General features: G+C 31.1%; 1 protein-coding gene across 2 annotated transcripts in view; it reads right to left on the bottom strand.

Moving 5' to 3' along the window:
* Window positions 1-15183, bottom strand: part of LOC127172805 (filamin-B) — a 108401-nt gene extending 93218 nt beyond the window's left edge. For both annotated transcript variants that reach the window (XM_051122210.1, XM_051122211.1), the window contains exon 1: window positions 14772-15183. In XM_051122210.1, the coding sequence (XP_050978167.1) occupies window positions 14772-15063 (292 nt within the window). In that variant the 5' untranslated portion in view covers window positions 15064-15183. The remainder of the gene's footprint in view (window positions 1-14771) is intronic.
* Between the last annotated feature and the right edge of the window lie 309 nt (window positions 15184-15492).

Genomic DNA, 15492 nt, shown 5'->3' with positions numbered 1-15492 from the left:
AAAATCAGATAAAAATGAAATTAATTAAAACAAAACAGTTTAATTAATTAATAAATAAATAAATAAATAAATAAATAAATAGAAAGAAAGAAAGAAAGAAAGAAAGAAAGAAAGACAGAAAAGAAACATTAAATATTTAAAACAAAATTAGATTAAAAAAAATTAAATTAAATTAAAATCATAGTTTAAAACAAATAAATATGAACAAATAAACATTTAAAACAAACCAAATTAAATTACATTAAAATAAAGATCTGATAAATAAATAAATAAATAAACAAAAACATTTAAAACAATTACATAAAAATCAGATAAATTAAACTGATTAAAACAATCGGTTTAAAATAAATGAATGAATAAATAAAGCTAAATGAGTTAGGATTAAAATAAAAAAGAAAATCAAATTAAAAGATAAATTAAAACATTAATAGTTTAGGATTAAGATTAAAGATTTAATTTATTAAAATCAGAGAAAAATAAACAAAGAAAACGTTAGATTAAAACAAAAAGTACATTAAATCATTTAAAATAGAGGAGAAAAAAAAAAAGTTAAATTATATAAAAATACATAAATTATATATTATTACAATGACTACATAAATTAAGCATTATATTTAACAAAAATTATTAAAAATCAATCAATCAATAAAAATACTATAATGAGCAGGAACTTAAAAGAAACATAATATTTTCCATTTTAAATACTTTTTGAAATACTTTTCAACAGTAAAAATTGGGTCTTTATCGAGGTGGGGTGGGCTTGCACAAGGATGTTCATGTTTAGGGGTCCATGGCTTTTAAAAGATTGAAAACCGTGGCCTAAACAAGCCTTTTGACCTCAAACTAGTAGCCTCCAAACAGAAATCCCTATTCAAATCACTGAAAATGGTGCACATTTGACCTGCAAAGTACAAGCAGCAGAACATGGAAGAGATGTTTTGAATTAAAAACATGACATCAGAGTCAAAGCATGTGAAAAATGCTTATGAAGAGGTTAAAAAGCGCTTTAGGAGCGTGATTGTGTAAGTCTGCATGAGATCATCGAACGCGCTCGACACAGATGGCATGTTGGGAGAGTAAATGATTGACTTTAATCGCATACTGACCCACTGCACGGGTCTAAAGAACGGCAGGAGGAGCGCTTACAAAGCAACATGGTGACTGAAGTGTTAATGCAATCCAGATAGCATGTAAGAAACCAGACACGCTTGCAAACTTCTCCCTCTAGCAAAAGAAAACCAGAGAGAAACTGCTTAGTCTTAGGCTGACGTCAATTACATTGTTTGCTTTCGCAGGTTGCATTAGCCCCCGAAGGTCAAAGCTTGGCTACAAACAATGCAATCTGACCTTTGCTACCACGCAGACGGGAGAAGCATTTCCCGCGTTGACCTAAAAACATTCCCTGTGTGAAAAACCCGTCCGGCTCGGCCAAGTCCGGCAGACCTCATGCGGTCAGACTGAGCGTAATGGAAGAGGTTAACGTAATGACGGTAGACCGCAGGAGAAACCTGTGCAGATGTCCCACAGAAAGCCGAGGTTGTTTTAGGCAAGCACACCTTCTCTGGCTCTCATGCGCTTTTTAACGCAGCGTGACTGAGAATATTTTTGCAGAGGTTGTTCTATAGCAACCCTGAAATATTTGCTCAAGGCCTCGTCTCTTTGAACGCTGCCGTACGTGTTGGTTTTCCACGTTCAGGTTTTGTTATTTCGACCGAAGGCGGTATCTGGGACACATTACTGAAACTGTGATGCAATCCGTTGTGCTGCAGGAACGTGAGGTTTCTGCATCAGCGGCTTCTGAAATCATTTCTGCATCAGCGGCTTCTGAGGGTCGCTTTAGCGAAGCCCTGCATCCTGTTGCTTCTTTAGACTCCAAAACAATAGCGGATTCCAGTATCACACAGAATCCATGTGCACAATCACAGGTTTCTGGGTTCACGTTCAAGATTTCCTTCTGGCAGTTCAGCTCAACTAGAGTGGCTCTTCCTGTCAAAGTGCCTGTTAGGTGTGGCTTATTCATCCAAAGTTTAATTAGCTGCACAATAAAAGGTTTGCTACTTATTTCAACAATCTTTAACACCACATGGGATTGAAAATAATAAATCAAAGGTAACTGTGACTCACAATTCTAGCTTTTTTCCATGCAATTCTGACATTTGTCTCGGTTGTGAGTTGTTCCAAATCATGAGTCACTTGAAAGTCACAATTGCATTTTTTTTCTTTGTAGTCCAATAAACAAACAAACAAACAAACAAACAAACAAACAAACAAACAAACAAACAAACAAACAAACAAACAAACAAACACACTGCGAGATGTAAAGTCAGAATTCCATGAATTCCATCAGATGTAAAATCAGTAAAAGCTAGTGTTGCAAAATGTAAAATCAGAATTCAGAAGTGAATTTAAAAATAAATAAATAAATAAATAAATAAAATTACAAGACGTAAAATCAGAATTCAAAAGAGGAAAAAAAAAAAAAAAATTCAAGCTGTAAAATAATTTAGAGGTGAAAAAGGTAAAACTACAAAATGTAAAATCAGATATTAGTGGTGAAAAAAAAAAAAAAGACTATAATTGCAACATGTAAAATCAGAATTCAGAAGTGGAAAAACCCCTAAAATTTCAAGGTGTAAAATTAAAATTTAGAGTTGGAAAAAAAAAAAAAAAAAAAAAAAAAAAAAAAAACTAAAATTGCAAAATGTAAAATCAGAATTCAGAAAAGAAAACACAAAAAAGTTGCAAGATCAAAATTCTGAAGTAAAAAAAATAAAATTGCAAGCTATAAAACTAAAATGGAGAGGTTAAAATGGTAAAATTGCAAAATGTAAAATTTGAATTCAGAAGGAAAAAAAATTGCAAGCTGTAAAATTAATTTAGAGGTAAAAAAAAAAAAAAAAAAAAAAAAAAAAAAAAAAAAAAAAAAGGTAAAACTGCGAAATGTAAAATCAGAGTTCAGAAAAAAAATTCAAGATTTAAAATCAGAATTCAGAAGTGGAAAAAATAAAATAGCAAGCTATAAAATTAATCAAGCTAGTGATGCAAAATGTAAAATCAGAATTTAGAAGTGAAAAAAATAAACAAAAATGGCAAGATATAAAGAATTTAGAGGTGAAAAAAAAGCCAAAATTGCGAAATGTTAAATCAGAATTCAGAGGTGAAAAAAAAATAAATAAAAAAAAAAAAAAAAAAAAAAAAAACCACACAGAACATTGCAAGCTGTAAAATTACATTTTGGACATGAAAAAAAAGCTCAAATTATTAAATGTAAAATCAGAATTCAGAAGGAAAAGAGCTAAAACTGCAGGGTTTTTTTCCCGGCAAGATACCACTGAATTATATTTACTCGCATGTGCAAGAAAAATAAAAAAGTCAATTTTGAGATAAAAAGTGCAATTACATTTATCAATCATTTTTCACTCTGTGATAAACAACTGAGATATAAAGATAATTGCAACTCTCTCACAATTCTGGATTTTTTCTTGCAAGATGTTCACTGAATTGATTTATAAGCTTGCAAAAAGTCAGAATTGTGAGAAAGCTTCACATTTTTTCTTTTTTTTACTCTGTGGCAGAAAAAAAAAAAAAAAATTGCAAGATGCAAAATTAGAACTCAGAAGAAAAAAGCTAAATGTGTGAGGGAAAAAAAAAAAAAAATCATGAGAAAGGTAATTGCAACTTTTCCCTCTCAAAACTCTGTCCTTTTTTTCTAGCAATTCGGTCTTTTTTCTCTCAGAAATCTAAGAAATGATGCCAAATCATAAGATATAAATTCGCAATTGTGTCAGTATTGTTTTTTATTTTTTCATTCCATTGTGGAAACAAGCTTTCATAGGTTTCCCTCTTTGGGTTTAAAAAGACGATTAATATTCTGATGTATTTAGATGGATAATTACACTGATTTTACAACATCTAAACTGTTATTAAACTGAATCAACACTGATTCACTCTATTGTCTTCTGTAGAGCTACTTATAGAATGAACTCATTTCATAATTGTTGAACTTTGCAACTCTGACTATTGCTGAACTGAATCAACTCTGATTAATGACACTATTGTTTTCTGTAGAGCTGCTTTATAAATGAAACTAAATTTGATTCATAATTGATGATCATGCAACCTTTACACTGTAATTTTCTCGTTTATTACTAAAGCTGCTTTGACAATCTGTATTGTATAAAGTACTACCTGTATATAAATGAATACGACTTGACCCTCCATTTACTGAACAGTCGTAAATGTTGATGGGAACAACTTTATCTCTTTAGTACAGTCAGTTTAATGTGAATGCAAACACATTCACCTTGTGTCTTCCTCTGTGCGTTTGTGTGTTAAAGGGCAAGCGAAGGCCAGCGGCGGCTCTACGCCCATCCAGTACAACAAGTTCTGAGAGTTTGGCTTCGTGTTCAAATCAGTGCTGCATCTCAGAGCGGGTCGGATGACTTTAGGAAAGCTAGTGAGCTCACTCACTTTTCTCAGCCGCATTTACTTGCACAGACAAGTGAACATCACAGGGTGACACAAATAAATACAGGTTCAGGGCAGTCAACTACATGCACGGCTGCACTGTTTGGGGGAAAAATTGTGATATTTTTCTGATTTTTAAAAGCATGAAAAACCCTTTCAGTTTATTGTGCTTGTCTGTAGTGCAGCACAACTTGGCCAAAAATGTTATGATTACTCTGACTACAATATGACTACTAAATAATAACAAATAATATTATTTTCATTATCATCATTATTATTGCTTAATAATAAAAAAAAATAATAAGACAGTAAATATTTAATATTAATATTATACAAAAATAGTATAGAATAGAAAATATCAAATAGAATTAAATTATTCAAATTAAAACCTCAAATCTCTATGTGGTAGACCTATTAAATAAGCATTTGTTATTATTATTATTAATTATTATTATTATTATTATTATTATTATTATTATTATTATTATTATTTTTAACAATAATAATAATAATAATAATAATAATAATAATAATATTAAATACATGTTAACATTAAATATGCAGTAATTTTATTAAAATTAAAAAATATGTATTTAATAAAGCAGACAATGTCTTTTAAATAATAATTCATAAATAATCCAAATATACAAATTAGTAATAAGAAATTTCACTATCACCAGAATATTTATAATAATAATAATCACCAGAATATTAATAATAATAATAATAATAATAATAATAATAATAATAATAATAATAATAATAAACAAACAAAAATTAGTAAAAATATTAATTTGACAAAAACAATACAATATAATAGAATAAATGTAATTAAATTGAAATTAAATGTTTATTGTTATTAAAAAAAAAAAAAAAAAAAAAAAAAAAAAAAAAAAAAATATATTAATATTTGACCAAAAGAATGGGTATTTAACAACAACAAAGAATCAGTTTAGTTAAACAGAAATTTATCTAATAATTTCATGTTAATTACAAAATAAATAAATAAATAATCAAATAATTTAATTTCATTAAAATTGAGTATAATACTAATATATGTGTAATTAGTATTTACAACAACAACAACACAGAAAATACAAGATTAAATTTTAATTAAGCTAAAATTAAACAAATGTAATAGACAGTATATTAAATAATTATTCTTTTATGACCATTATTTTTTTACTAAAAAGTTTGTAATAAAACAAGAAATTAACATACTAATAAATTCATTTATAATAATAATAATAATAATAATAATAATAATAATAATAATAATAATAATAATAATAACAATAATAACAATAACAATAACAATAATAATAATAATAATAGTTGTTGTTGTTGTTATTATTATTATAAAATACAGAAAAGTGTTGGCTTAAAGACGAATTAAGATATAAAGGCCAAAAATGTAAATTACTTGTTGGATAAAGCCAAAGGAATCTAAATGGTAGCTGCAAAAAAAAAAAAAGAAAGATATTTTTAGGTCTTTTTGCTTTTACAAATCCAAACTACAAACTCTGAGTCCTTTGTGTCGAGAGCACGTCCACACCCTAAACATTTGATCTGTTTATACAGATACCTGTCAGAACAATTCCTGAAAACCTTCATTTACAGAGCCAAAAAAACAACCAAAACCCATCCACAGGAACTCATCCCACGAGCTCCTGTAATCCCACACGTTACTCTACAGGCCGCTGAGATCCCAATAAAGTCGTGAGGGAACGTTTTTCTACGAATGAGGAAAAACTCTGAAACTAAAGAGGGGCGAACCTTTGGCTCACCCGCACCGTTCCCGCTACTGTTTGCATAGCGTGAAGATACGGCATCTGACAGCCGCCCGCTGACCGGCAGTTCTGGGACGGCCCACGAGAGGAGCCGATGGAAACTAAACGAGAACCCGAGTTTCGCAGAGAAACATCTGACACTTTTGGCTGCTCAAGCAAAGATCTTTCAGATACAAACATCTCCATAATGACAGGAGACAATCCAACCCACAAGAACTGACTGAAATGGTTTGTTTTGCTCCAAATCGATCTACAACGAATTGAACACGATACTGAAATTAAAGCATAATTTAACGCCACTCCAAAACAGCCCAAACAAATCTCTTTCAACTCTCTGGTGGGGAATCTGGCACTCTGAAGGAGCACAGTCCAAACGGGTTTTTAATAATACGCTTTTCCAACAGGCTTTGTCCTAGGAACACTTTCAGACGTCTTAATTTGCTCGGAGGGGAAGTTTTAAATCTTGGGTGACTCGGACCACTTCTGCCTTGGATGGCAGCTCATGTGTGACTAAGTCCTACACAAACGCACTCCAAAAATCCCTGATCTGCTCTTACCGGCAACGAATGCACAAGCGAGCAAACACTGCAATGAGACAAAACTATTTTAACCATTATCTGCCTACACTTATAAACCGGTTGTAAACAAAAGAAATCTTAGAGGCTTTCTGTGGTTTTCCTTTTGTTTAATGTTTAGATATGAATAATTTAGACAGCAATTAATATTAGTATTGTAACATTGTTGATTACAGTGAAATACAATAAATATTATAAATAACTGTATTATAGCCAATATATATTTTGCAAAATCAGTGACTCAATAATAATAATAATAATAATAATAATAATAATAATAATAATAATAATAAAAATAAATGTCTATTATTATTATTATTATTAATATTATTATTATAAATATTTTACAGTAAAATATTATAATAAATTATTATTATTATTATAAACATTTACAATGAATAACAATAATAAATTATTATTATTATTATTATTATTATTATAATAATCATCATCATCATCACCACCACCACCATCATCACAATCATCACAATCATGCTTTAGCGCACAACTATTATTTACTACTATAATTATTTTACAGTCATATAAAATGACAATTTTATTATTTTATGACATATAAAAATAAAAAAAAGTTTGGTCAAAGTGTGTAAACAAGCACAGTAAACCATTTTTGTCACACATGCAGCAAACTCCTCAGTGAGAAGCAAATCATGAGTGGACTGGAAAAGCAGCAGTGCCTTTGTTTATGCAGGGCTTTTCTGTGCAGATTACAGTCTGAATCTGTCTGGGTTGATCTCAGAGGGAGGCCTGCAGTGGCTTGTGGTTGCAGTTGTGATTAAAGGACATTAAACACCAGTGAATTCCATGAGCATGACCAGAGCCTGGAGAATCCTATTTGTTTAGCTTGAGAGCAGAAGATGCGAGCAGGAACAAGCTTTCTGCATCTTCCAGGGTCAAGTCTTTCTAACAAGCCATCGCTGAGTTGCCGGCTTTGGCAGAAGGACGCCTTTTTCGATTCCAGCAGAGAGCTGAACTCTTGTAAGGCTACCGTTGGGAAGGGCTAAACAATAAATTGAATTGCAGTATGGCTTACTGCGATTATGAAATCACGAAGACTGTGATCTAATTAAACAGTCACGTTGCGCGTTTCAGTGTGAAATGCAGCACTGTGTTCATTTACACAGCAGCAGCTTATTTTCAGTGTCTTTGAGCTCTAAAAGCTCTATGGTGTAACATTTAGAAACAGCCATAAACATTACTAATGTAATTTTACAGTTATACTGTAAAAGATACTGATTACTCATTTTTCAAATCAATATGCCAAAACTTGTGTTTATTATAATATATTCGGCTCCCAAAAATGTGGTTTATAGAACCATAAAATAATTTAAAATAAATAAATAAAAAACATTGGACTAAACCATGTTAATTTATCCATGACAACAAATAAATAAATAACTTAATTAAATTTGATGTTTATTATAAATTTTATATTGAGATAAACTAAAATGTGGTTTATATCTCAGTATAATAATAATAATAATAATAATAATAATAATAATAATAATAATAATAATAATAATAATAATAATAATAATAATAATAATAATAATAATAATAACAAAAAAATTGTTTATTATATATTTGCCTCCAAAACAATTGGAAATTACATATCAGTAACTAGAAAGTAATTTAAAATAAACAAATAATAAAGTTTATTATATATTTGATCTAAACAATGCTGATTTACATATTTATGACTACAACAAAAACAAGATAGATAAATAAATAAATAAATAAAATAAATAAATAAATGCCAAAAAATGTTTAATATACATGTGGCCCAAACAATGTTGATTTCTATGGCTATAAATAAATAAATAAATAAAATAAACTTTACAATAGTATTATTATTAAGATTTTTATATTTGTATTTTATATTTTTAATCAACACGGACAAAAAAAAAAAAAAAAAAAAAAAAAAAAAATCTAAATTACGATTTTTTTGTATGTTTTACACTTTTTAATCAGAGGGAATTTTTTTCTCCCTTTTTTAAATGCGTGTTGATTACAAGGAAAAGGTAACTTGGAAAGGGTCTTCGCTCTAGTGTTCTAGATCTTAAGGTCAGTTTTGAGTTCATGTGACCTTTATTTGCTTTAACAAGCACTCCTTGTATTTCCTGGGAATGAATCACATTAATAAAATGGGTTACGAATGACAAATTGAATTTGAGGGCAAAAATATCATCAAATCATTCCAAAACACAGACAGGAAGACGCTTAATCATTCAGCGCACACCACCTAATAAGGTCACGTCATGAAGTCACTCATCAGCACGTCCACATCCCACACCTCTGCAATGGAAAACTAATGTCGAACGACCCTAAAGAGGTTTTCGCCACCACCCGCATGACTTCAATTACGTCTTCAAGGCATCACTCCCCTCCGACCGTGGAAAAAAAACAGGACAAATGTCAGAGAGCAGAATCTGAGTTAATTGACTGACTCAGCAAGAACCGCTTCAGAACATCAATAGAACCACCAGGCCTAATTTAGGGGGCGGATGAAGACCACATGATGATCAAAGACATATTTTGGAACGAAACTGATACGGTATGGAGCGATCATGTCGAACCGCACTCGCGGAGGCCTGGGGAAAACAACAAAAGCACGTCGAAATGACATGGAAACATGGACTAGGGACTGTGCAATTCATGCAAAACATGATATTATGACATTAAACACTCCGCTCAAGTCCAGACCACTTTACAGCTTATTCTGGACATGAATCGAAGACTGGAAGAGGCCAGAAAGTTCTTCAGCTGACCTTTTCAATTATGACTTCTTGTCTTTGACATTAGAGAGAGAAACTAAAACACTGGATAATGTAATCCAGTGAGATTTACAGTCCAATCGACAGACGCTGTGACCTTCTCGTGTTTGTTTAGCTGGGAATTCTCACCCATCTCTGAACACAGCTGGCCTTTGAAACAGTGGAAAGTCTGGGCACTGGACCTCACGATAACACTCAACCTTTCCACGCGGGTCTAAATGTGTGTCAATGAAAACGCCCCACGGACCGCTTCTGGAGCGGAAGATACCGTCATTCAGGAAGTGTCTGTGAAAATCCCAAACTGAACAGCTCCTACACGTCCTGTGAAATGCAACTACTGTAAAAGAGTGTAAAAACAGCAACAAGGAAGAGTATGCGATTAAAGACTCATAAGGAAATCGAATGTGTCTTAAGCGTTAAAGATAAACACTTCAAGAAATCATACAGAACTCAAAACGTGCACCACAGTCCAAAAATATCACAACTAAAGTGTAAAAAGTTTCTTAACTTTCAAGTTGGTTACATCACAAAGATTAATGCATTTACACATGAACAGCCATTTACAGACCTACTGCGCAACCAGAGGGTTTCCAAAAGGTTCATACTGTTAGAAATGTATAAACATACATTTCTAATGTTGCATATGAATAAAGTACATAAAAAATAAATGATAAAAATATATACTAAAAAAAAAAAAAAAAAAAAAAAAAAAAAAAAAGTAAAATCAATGAAAATTTTAAAAACACAAATGAAATTGAAAAACTAACACGCAAAAAAGAAATGAATTTTTTTTTTTAATACTTTATTGGATAGAACAACCAATTTCCAGCTTATGTATACACGAAAAAAACTGGTTATAAAACGTGTCTGAAACATAAATAAATTAAATAATAATAATAATAATAATAATAATAATAATAATAATAATAAAAAATTGTGTTTATTATCTGTGGCTCCAAAACAACTGGAATTTACATATCAATGACTAGAAAATAATTATAAATCAAAAATAAATAAATAAATAAATAAATAATACATACATTTATTATACATTTGGCCCCAAAAATGTGGTTTATATAGTAATATTAACAACAACAACAATAATAATAATACTAAGAAGAAGAAGAAGAAGAAGAAGAATACAATAAATAACAACAACAACAAACAATAATACAAAAATTGTGTGTGTTATTATATATTTGGCTCAAAAACAACTGGAATTTATATATCAATAACTAGATTTTTTTTTTTAGATAGAGATAAATAAATAAATAAATAAATAAATAAATAAATGCCAAAAATGCCTCATGCCAGTCCAAATAAGGAAATATGATGATGATGATGATGATAATGATGATGATGATAATAATAATAATAATAATAATAATAAAGTTCCTAAAGGATCACACAGCTAGAAATATGTAAATAAAAACGTATATGACAACGTATATTTTTTTTTTTTTTTTTTTTTTTTTATAAAACATGTTTCTGGAACATAAATAAATAAATAAATAAATAAATAAATAAATAAATAAATAAATAAATAAAAAAGATCATGGTTAGAAATATATATTTCTAACAAATGTACATGAATAGACAAAAATAAAATAAAAAAAAAAAAAAAAGAAAAAAAAAAAGGGAAAAAGTAAAGTAACTATTTAATACAGTAACAAATTTGCAGCTAGTGAATATGCAAAAAACAGGCTATAAAACATGTTTGTGGAACAAAAAAAATATATATAAAGATCACACAAGAAATATACTTACATTTCTAACATTGCACATGAACAAACAGACAAAAAATAAACACTATGCAAAAGACAAATAAAATAGAATAAATAAATGATTTAAAAAATAATAATAATAATAATAATAAAAATTGAAAAAAAAAAGCCACGAAAAAAAAATAAAAAAGCCACGAAAAAGATTAAAACATTTTAAAAAATGCACTGCAGCAAAAGCAGACCAGAAAAATCATGTTTCTGCCCAAAAACAACAACAATAAATTTCAAGTCTCAGGGGGGAAAATGCACAAAAAAAAAAAAAAAAAAAAAAAAAAAAAAAAAAAAAAAAAACACTAAAAAGTCCTTGTGCAACCTTTGTACTGACAAAGTTTGTCCTCCATGCAGTCCTCTCTAACTTTAGTGCCTTTAAATCTGAACACAGGTTACTCCCACTGCCTAAGATGAATGGAAAACTCTGATGCGGTTCATGGGTGACTGGTTATTAGGTCACTGCATTGGCTCTCCAAAGACAAATCAAGCTTGGGAAACTCTATGCAAAGAATGATGAATAACCCAGAGCTCATCCTTTGATTCTGAGAAACACATGTACAACAGGAAGTCCAGCTTGAGGCCCTCACACCTCAAATTTCATCACAAATGTGAAGTTCTATGTAATTTATTTGCTCACAAACACACGTAACCAGGCAAGAACTGCAAGGAAATCAGGTTGGGTGTCGCCATGACAATGTTTGCATGCATTTTGCTACAAGTGACTGATTGCCAAATATGGAAGAAACGTCCTGTGTTCCTGACTATACAGGTGACAGTAAGCACCTGTTCTGAGACGTAATGTACGTGCATAATCTATTTCCAGGATTTACACAAGCACCCGCATGTAAAACATCAGCAACAGCGTGAGAAATCATGTAAAAGCCACAAGAAATACAGCCTGATGCATTTGGAACGGCTTCAAGAATGTCACAGGCCAGCCAAAAGGTGTTTGGCACCAAACACAAGCATTGTGAAACTACATCTTAATATTTAAGCCTCTGGAATGCTGAAATTCTCAGGATTTCTAAATCTTAATGAACACGAGAATGAAATTAATGGTGCAACTTTCTCACACCGTTCCAAATAAGGAAATCCAGCAGAGACAAAACTGATAATCTAGTGATAATCAATAGACACCGGGTGGATGTTATCTCTTTTCTGCTAGGGATGAGTCATCTCAGTCGTCTCTTTCACATGCACAAAAACACTTTTTTTTGATGATGCAACTCTGCAAACCAAAGATGTTGAGTAAGAGAAGGCTGGTAGGAGATTGAATATGAATATGAATATGAAATAATATATATATATATATATATATATATATATATATATATATATATATATATATATATATATATATATATATATATATAGTTATAGTTATAGTTATAGTTATAGTTATATATTTATTTATTTAAGTAATTATTTATAAAATGTAAATATATATCATTTATATTTAAAAAGATTTAAAATTTAAAAAGATATATATATATATATAGATAGATAGATAGATAGATATATATATATATAAAAATGGGGAAAAAAGGACCTAAAACTATAGTATTGCCATAATTTCTAAAGGGTACCACTGTATACCTCTGAAATAATGTGACATTAACATGTTTCTGGGGGGTATGGCACCACAGTCATGTTATTTTTGGACATATATCCTATTAAAATCCATGCATTCCTTATAAAGCCATTTAGGAGTCATATAAATACCATGGTACATTAATATGGTAACACCTTAGCAACAACTAATCTGCTTCTGACACCAACTTTGTACGACAGAGAGAGATATAGCAACAAAAATACTTTAGGTTTTTTTTTTTTTTTTTGTTTTTTTTTTTTTACATGAACCATGGTAAAGCTACTAAATGCTTACAAATCTACAGAAGTACATGCATTTTAGTACTATGGTATATTTACAATACCATCAGTGTGCAATGGTTGTTCCTTTTAACCAAAAAAACAAATAATTTCAGAAACTAATAATGTAAAATAGCATGGCATTTCTTCTAGTTCAACTTTAACCACCTTGCTGTAGCATACAGGGTTAATTCAGGGTAATTGAGCCACTTTCCCAGTCACCTCAATGGCAAAAGCATCCTAATTTACTCAAGTTCATCCTAAATACCAAGAAAAATGTTAATGCCTTTGCATAACCGAATCTCCATCTGATACCAACCTTGTAAGACAGACACAACGACAAAAACACTTTTGACATGAACCATGGTAAAGCCACTGAACGATTACAAAACAATAGAAATACATGCATTTTAGTACTATGGTATGTGTATGATACCATCAGTGTGCAAAGGTTGTTCATTTTAACAACAAAAAAAAAAAAAAGTTTCAGAAACTAATAGTGTAAAATAGCATGGCATTTCATCTAATTCAAATTTAATAACTCTATAGAGTTAATTTAATGTAACTGGGCCATTTTCCCAGTCACCTCAATGGCAAAAGCGTCCACTTTACTCCCTAAATACCATGGTACATGAATATGGCAATGCCTTAGCACCATCAAATCTCCATCTAAAATCAACTTTGTAACACTGAGAGAGAGATACAACACAAATACTTTGGTTTTTTTGACATGAACCATGGTAAAGCTACCGAACACTTATGAAACCATAGAAATACATGCATTTTAGTACTATGGTATATGTATTAGACATAATCAATGTGCAATGGTTGTTCATTTTAACCCAAAAAACAAACATTTTCAGAAACGTATAACATAAAATAGCATGGTATTTCATCTAATTCAAATTTAATAACTCTATAGAGTCAATTTAATGTAACTGGGCCACTTTCCCAGTCACTTCAATGGCAAAAGCATCCACTTTACTCCCTAAATACCATGGTACATGAATATGGTAATGCCTTAGCACCATCAAATCTCCATCTAAAACCAACTTTGTAAGACTGAGAGAGAGATACAACACAAATACTTTGTTTTTTTTGACATGAACCATGGTAAAGCCACTGAACGATTACAAAACAATAGAAATACATGCATTTTAGTACTATGGTATGTATCAGACACAATCAATGTGCAACGGTTGTTCATTCTAACCCAAAAAACAAACATTTTCAGAAACGTATAACGTAAAATAGCATGGTATTTCGTCTAATTCAAATTTAACCACCATTTAGGGTTAATTTAAGGTAAGTGGGCCACTTTCTCAGTCACCTCAATGGCAAAAGCGTCCGATTTTACTCAAGTTCGCCCTAAATACTAGGGTACATTAACACGAATTAGTTCCACGGTACTCCTAAAGTAACTTTACAAGGGTTAAACATTGATTAACAGACACTTTCTCTCAACTTTTCTCCTGACTAGAAAGCAGAAACCGTTGAACTCACCGATGGACACGAGCTTTATATTCTCCCTGTCCAGAAACTCGAGCGCCACGGACACGTTCTCCAGCTTCATCTGTCTGAAAGTGGGTCTAGGGTGATATTTTCTGTACATCTTCTTCTGGCTGAGCACCTCGAGCAGCGAGATGAGTCGCAGTCCATCGCTCAGGTCCAGCTGCAGGTCGGCGACGCGCTTGTTGACGGTCTTCAGGTGCTCGTTGCACCAACGGGTGAAAGTGTTCTGCTGGATCTTCTTCCACGGCGCGTCGTCCGCCAGGTCCTTCTCTGTGGCCGGCATGATGCTTTAATACTCGTATGTTGTGTCGTTTGTAACTCTGGATGTGTCGCGAGTGTCTGTGCGGCTGCACTGTGTTCGTGCGCTCCCGTATTCCTAACCGTTTCTCTCTCGTGGACGCGCCTGCGCGCGCTGTTATATACGGCAAGCGGGTGACGCCACCTGCGCAGCATCAAACCCAACCTGCCTTTCTACAGCATGTGACGGCCCTTCTCTATTCAAGTATTTCTAAACTAACAATAAATTACCATAAAACATACGGTAAGAGCATAATAATAAAAACAGATAAAATAAATAGTTAAATAAAAGTTACGTTGAAAATATATATTTATAATTTTATGTAAATATAACTATACTTTTTTTCTATTTGCTATGATTTGTGTTCTGTAAAACATTATAAAATTATTTTAAAAAATGATAAAATTAAAAGAA

This window comes from Labeo rohita, chromosome 11 (assembly GCF_022985175.1).
Source record: "Labeo rohita strain BAU-BD-2019 chromosome 11, IGBB_LRoh.1.0, whole genome shotgun sequence".
NCBI lineage: Eukaryota > Metazoa > Chordata > Actinopteri > Cypriniformes > Cyprinidae > Labeo > Labeo rohita.
The sequence above is the reverse complement of the archived record's forward strand: the minus strand, read 5'-3'. Positions and strand labels throughout refer to the sequence as shown.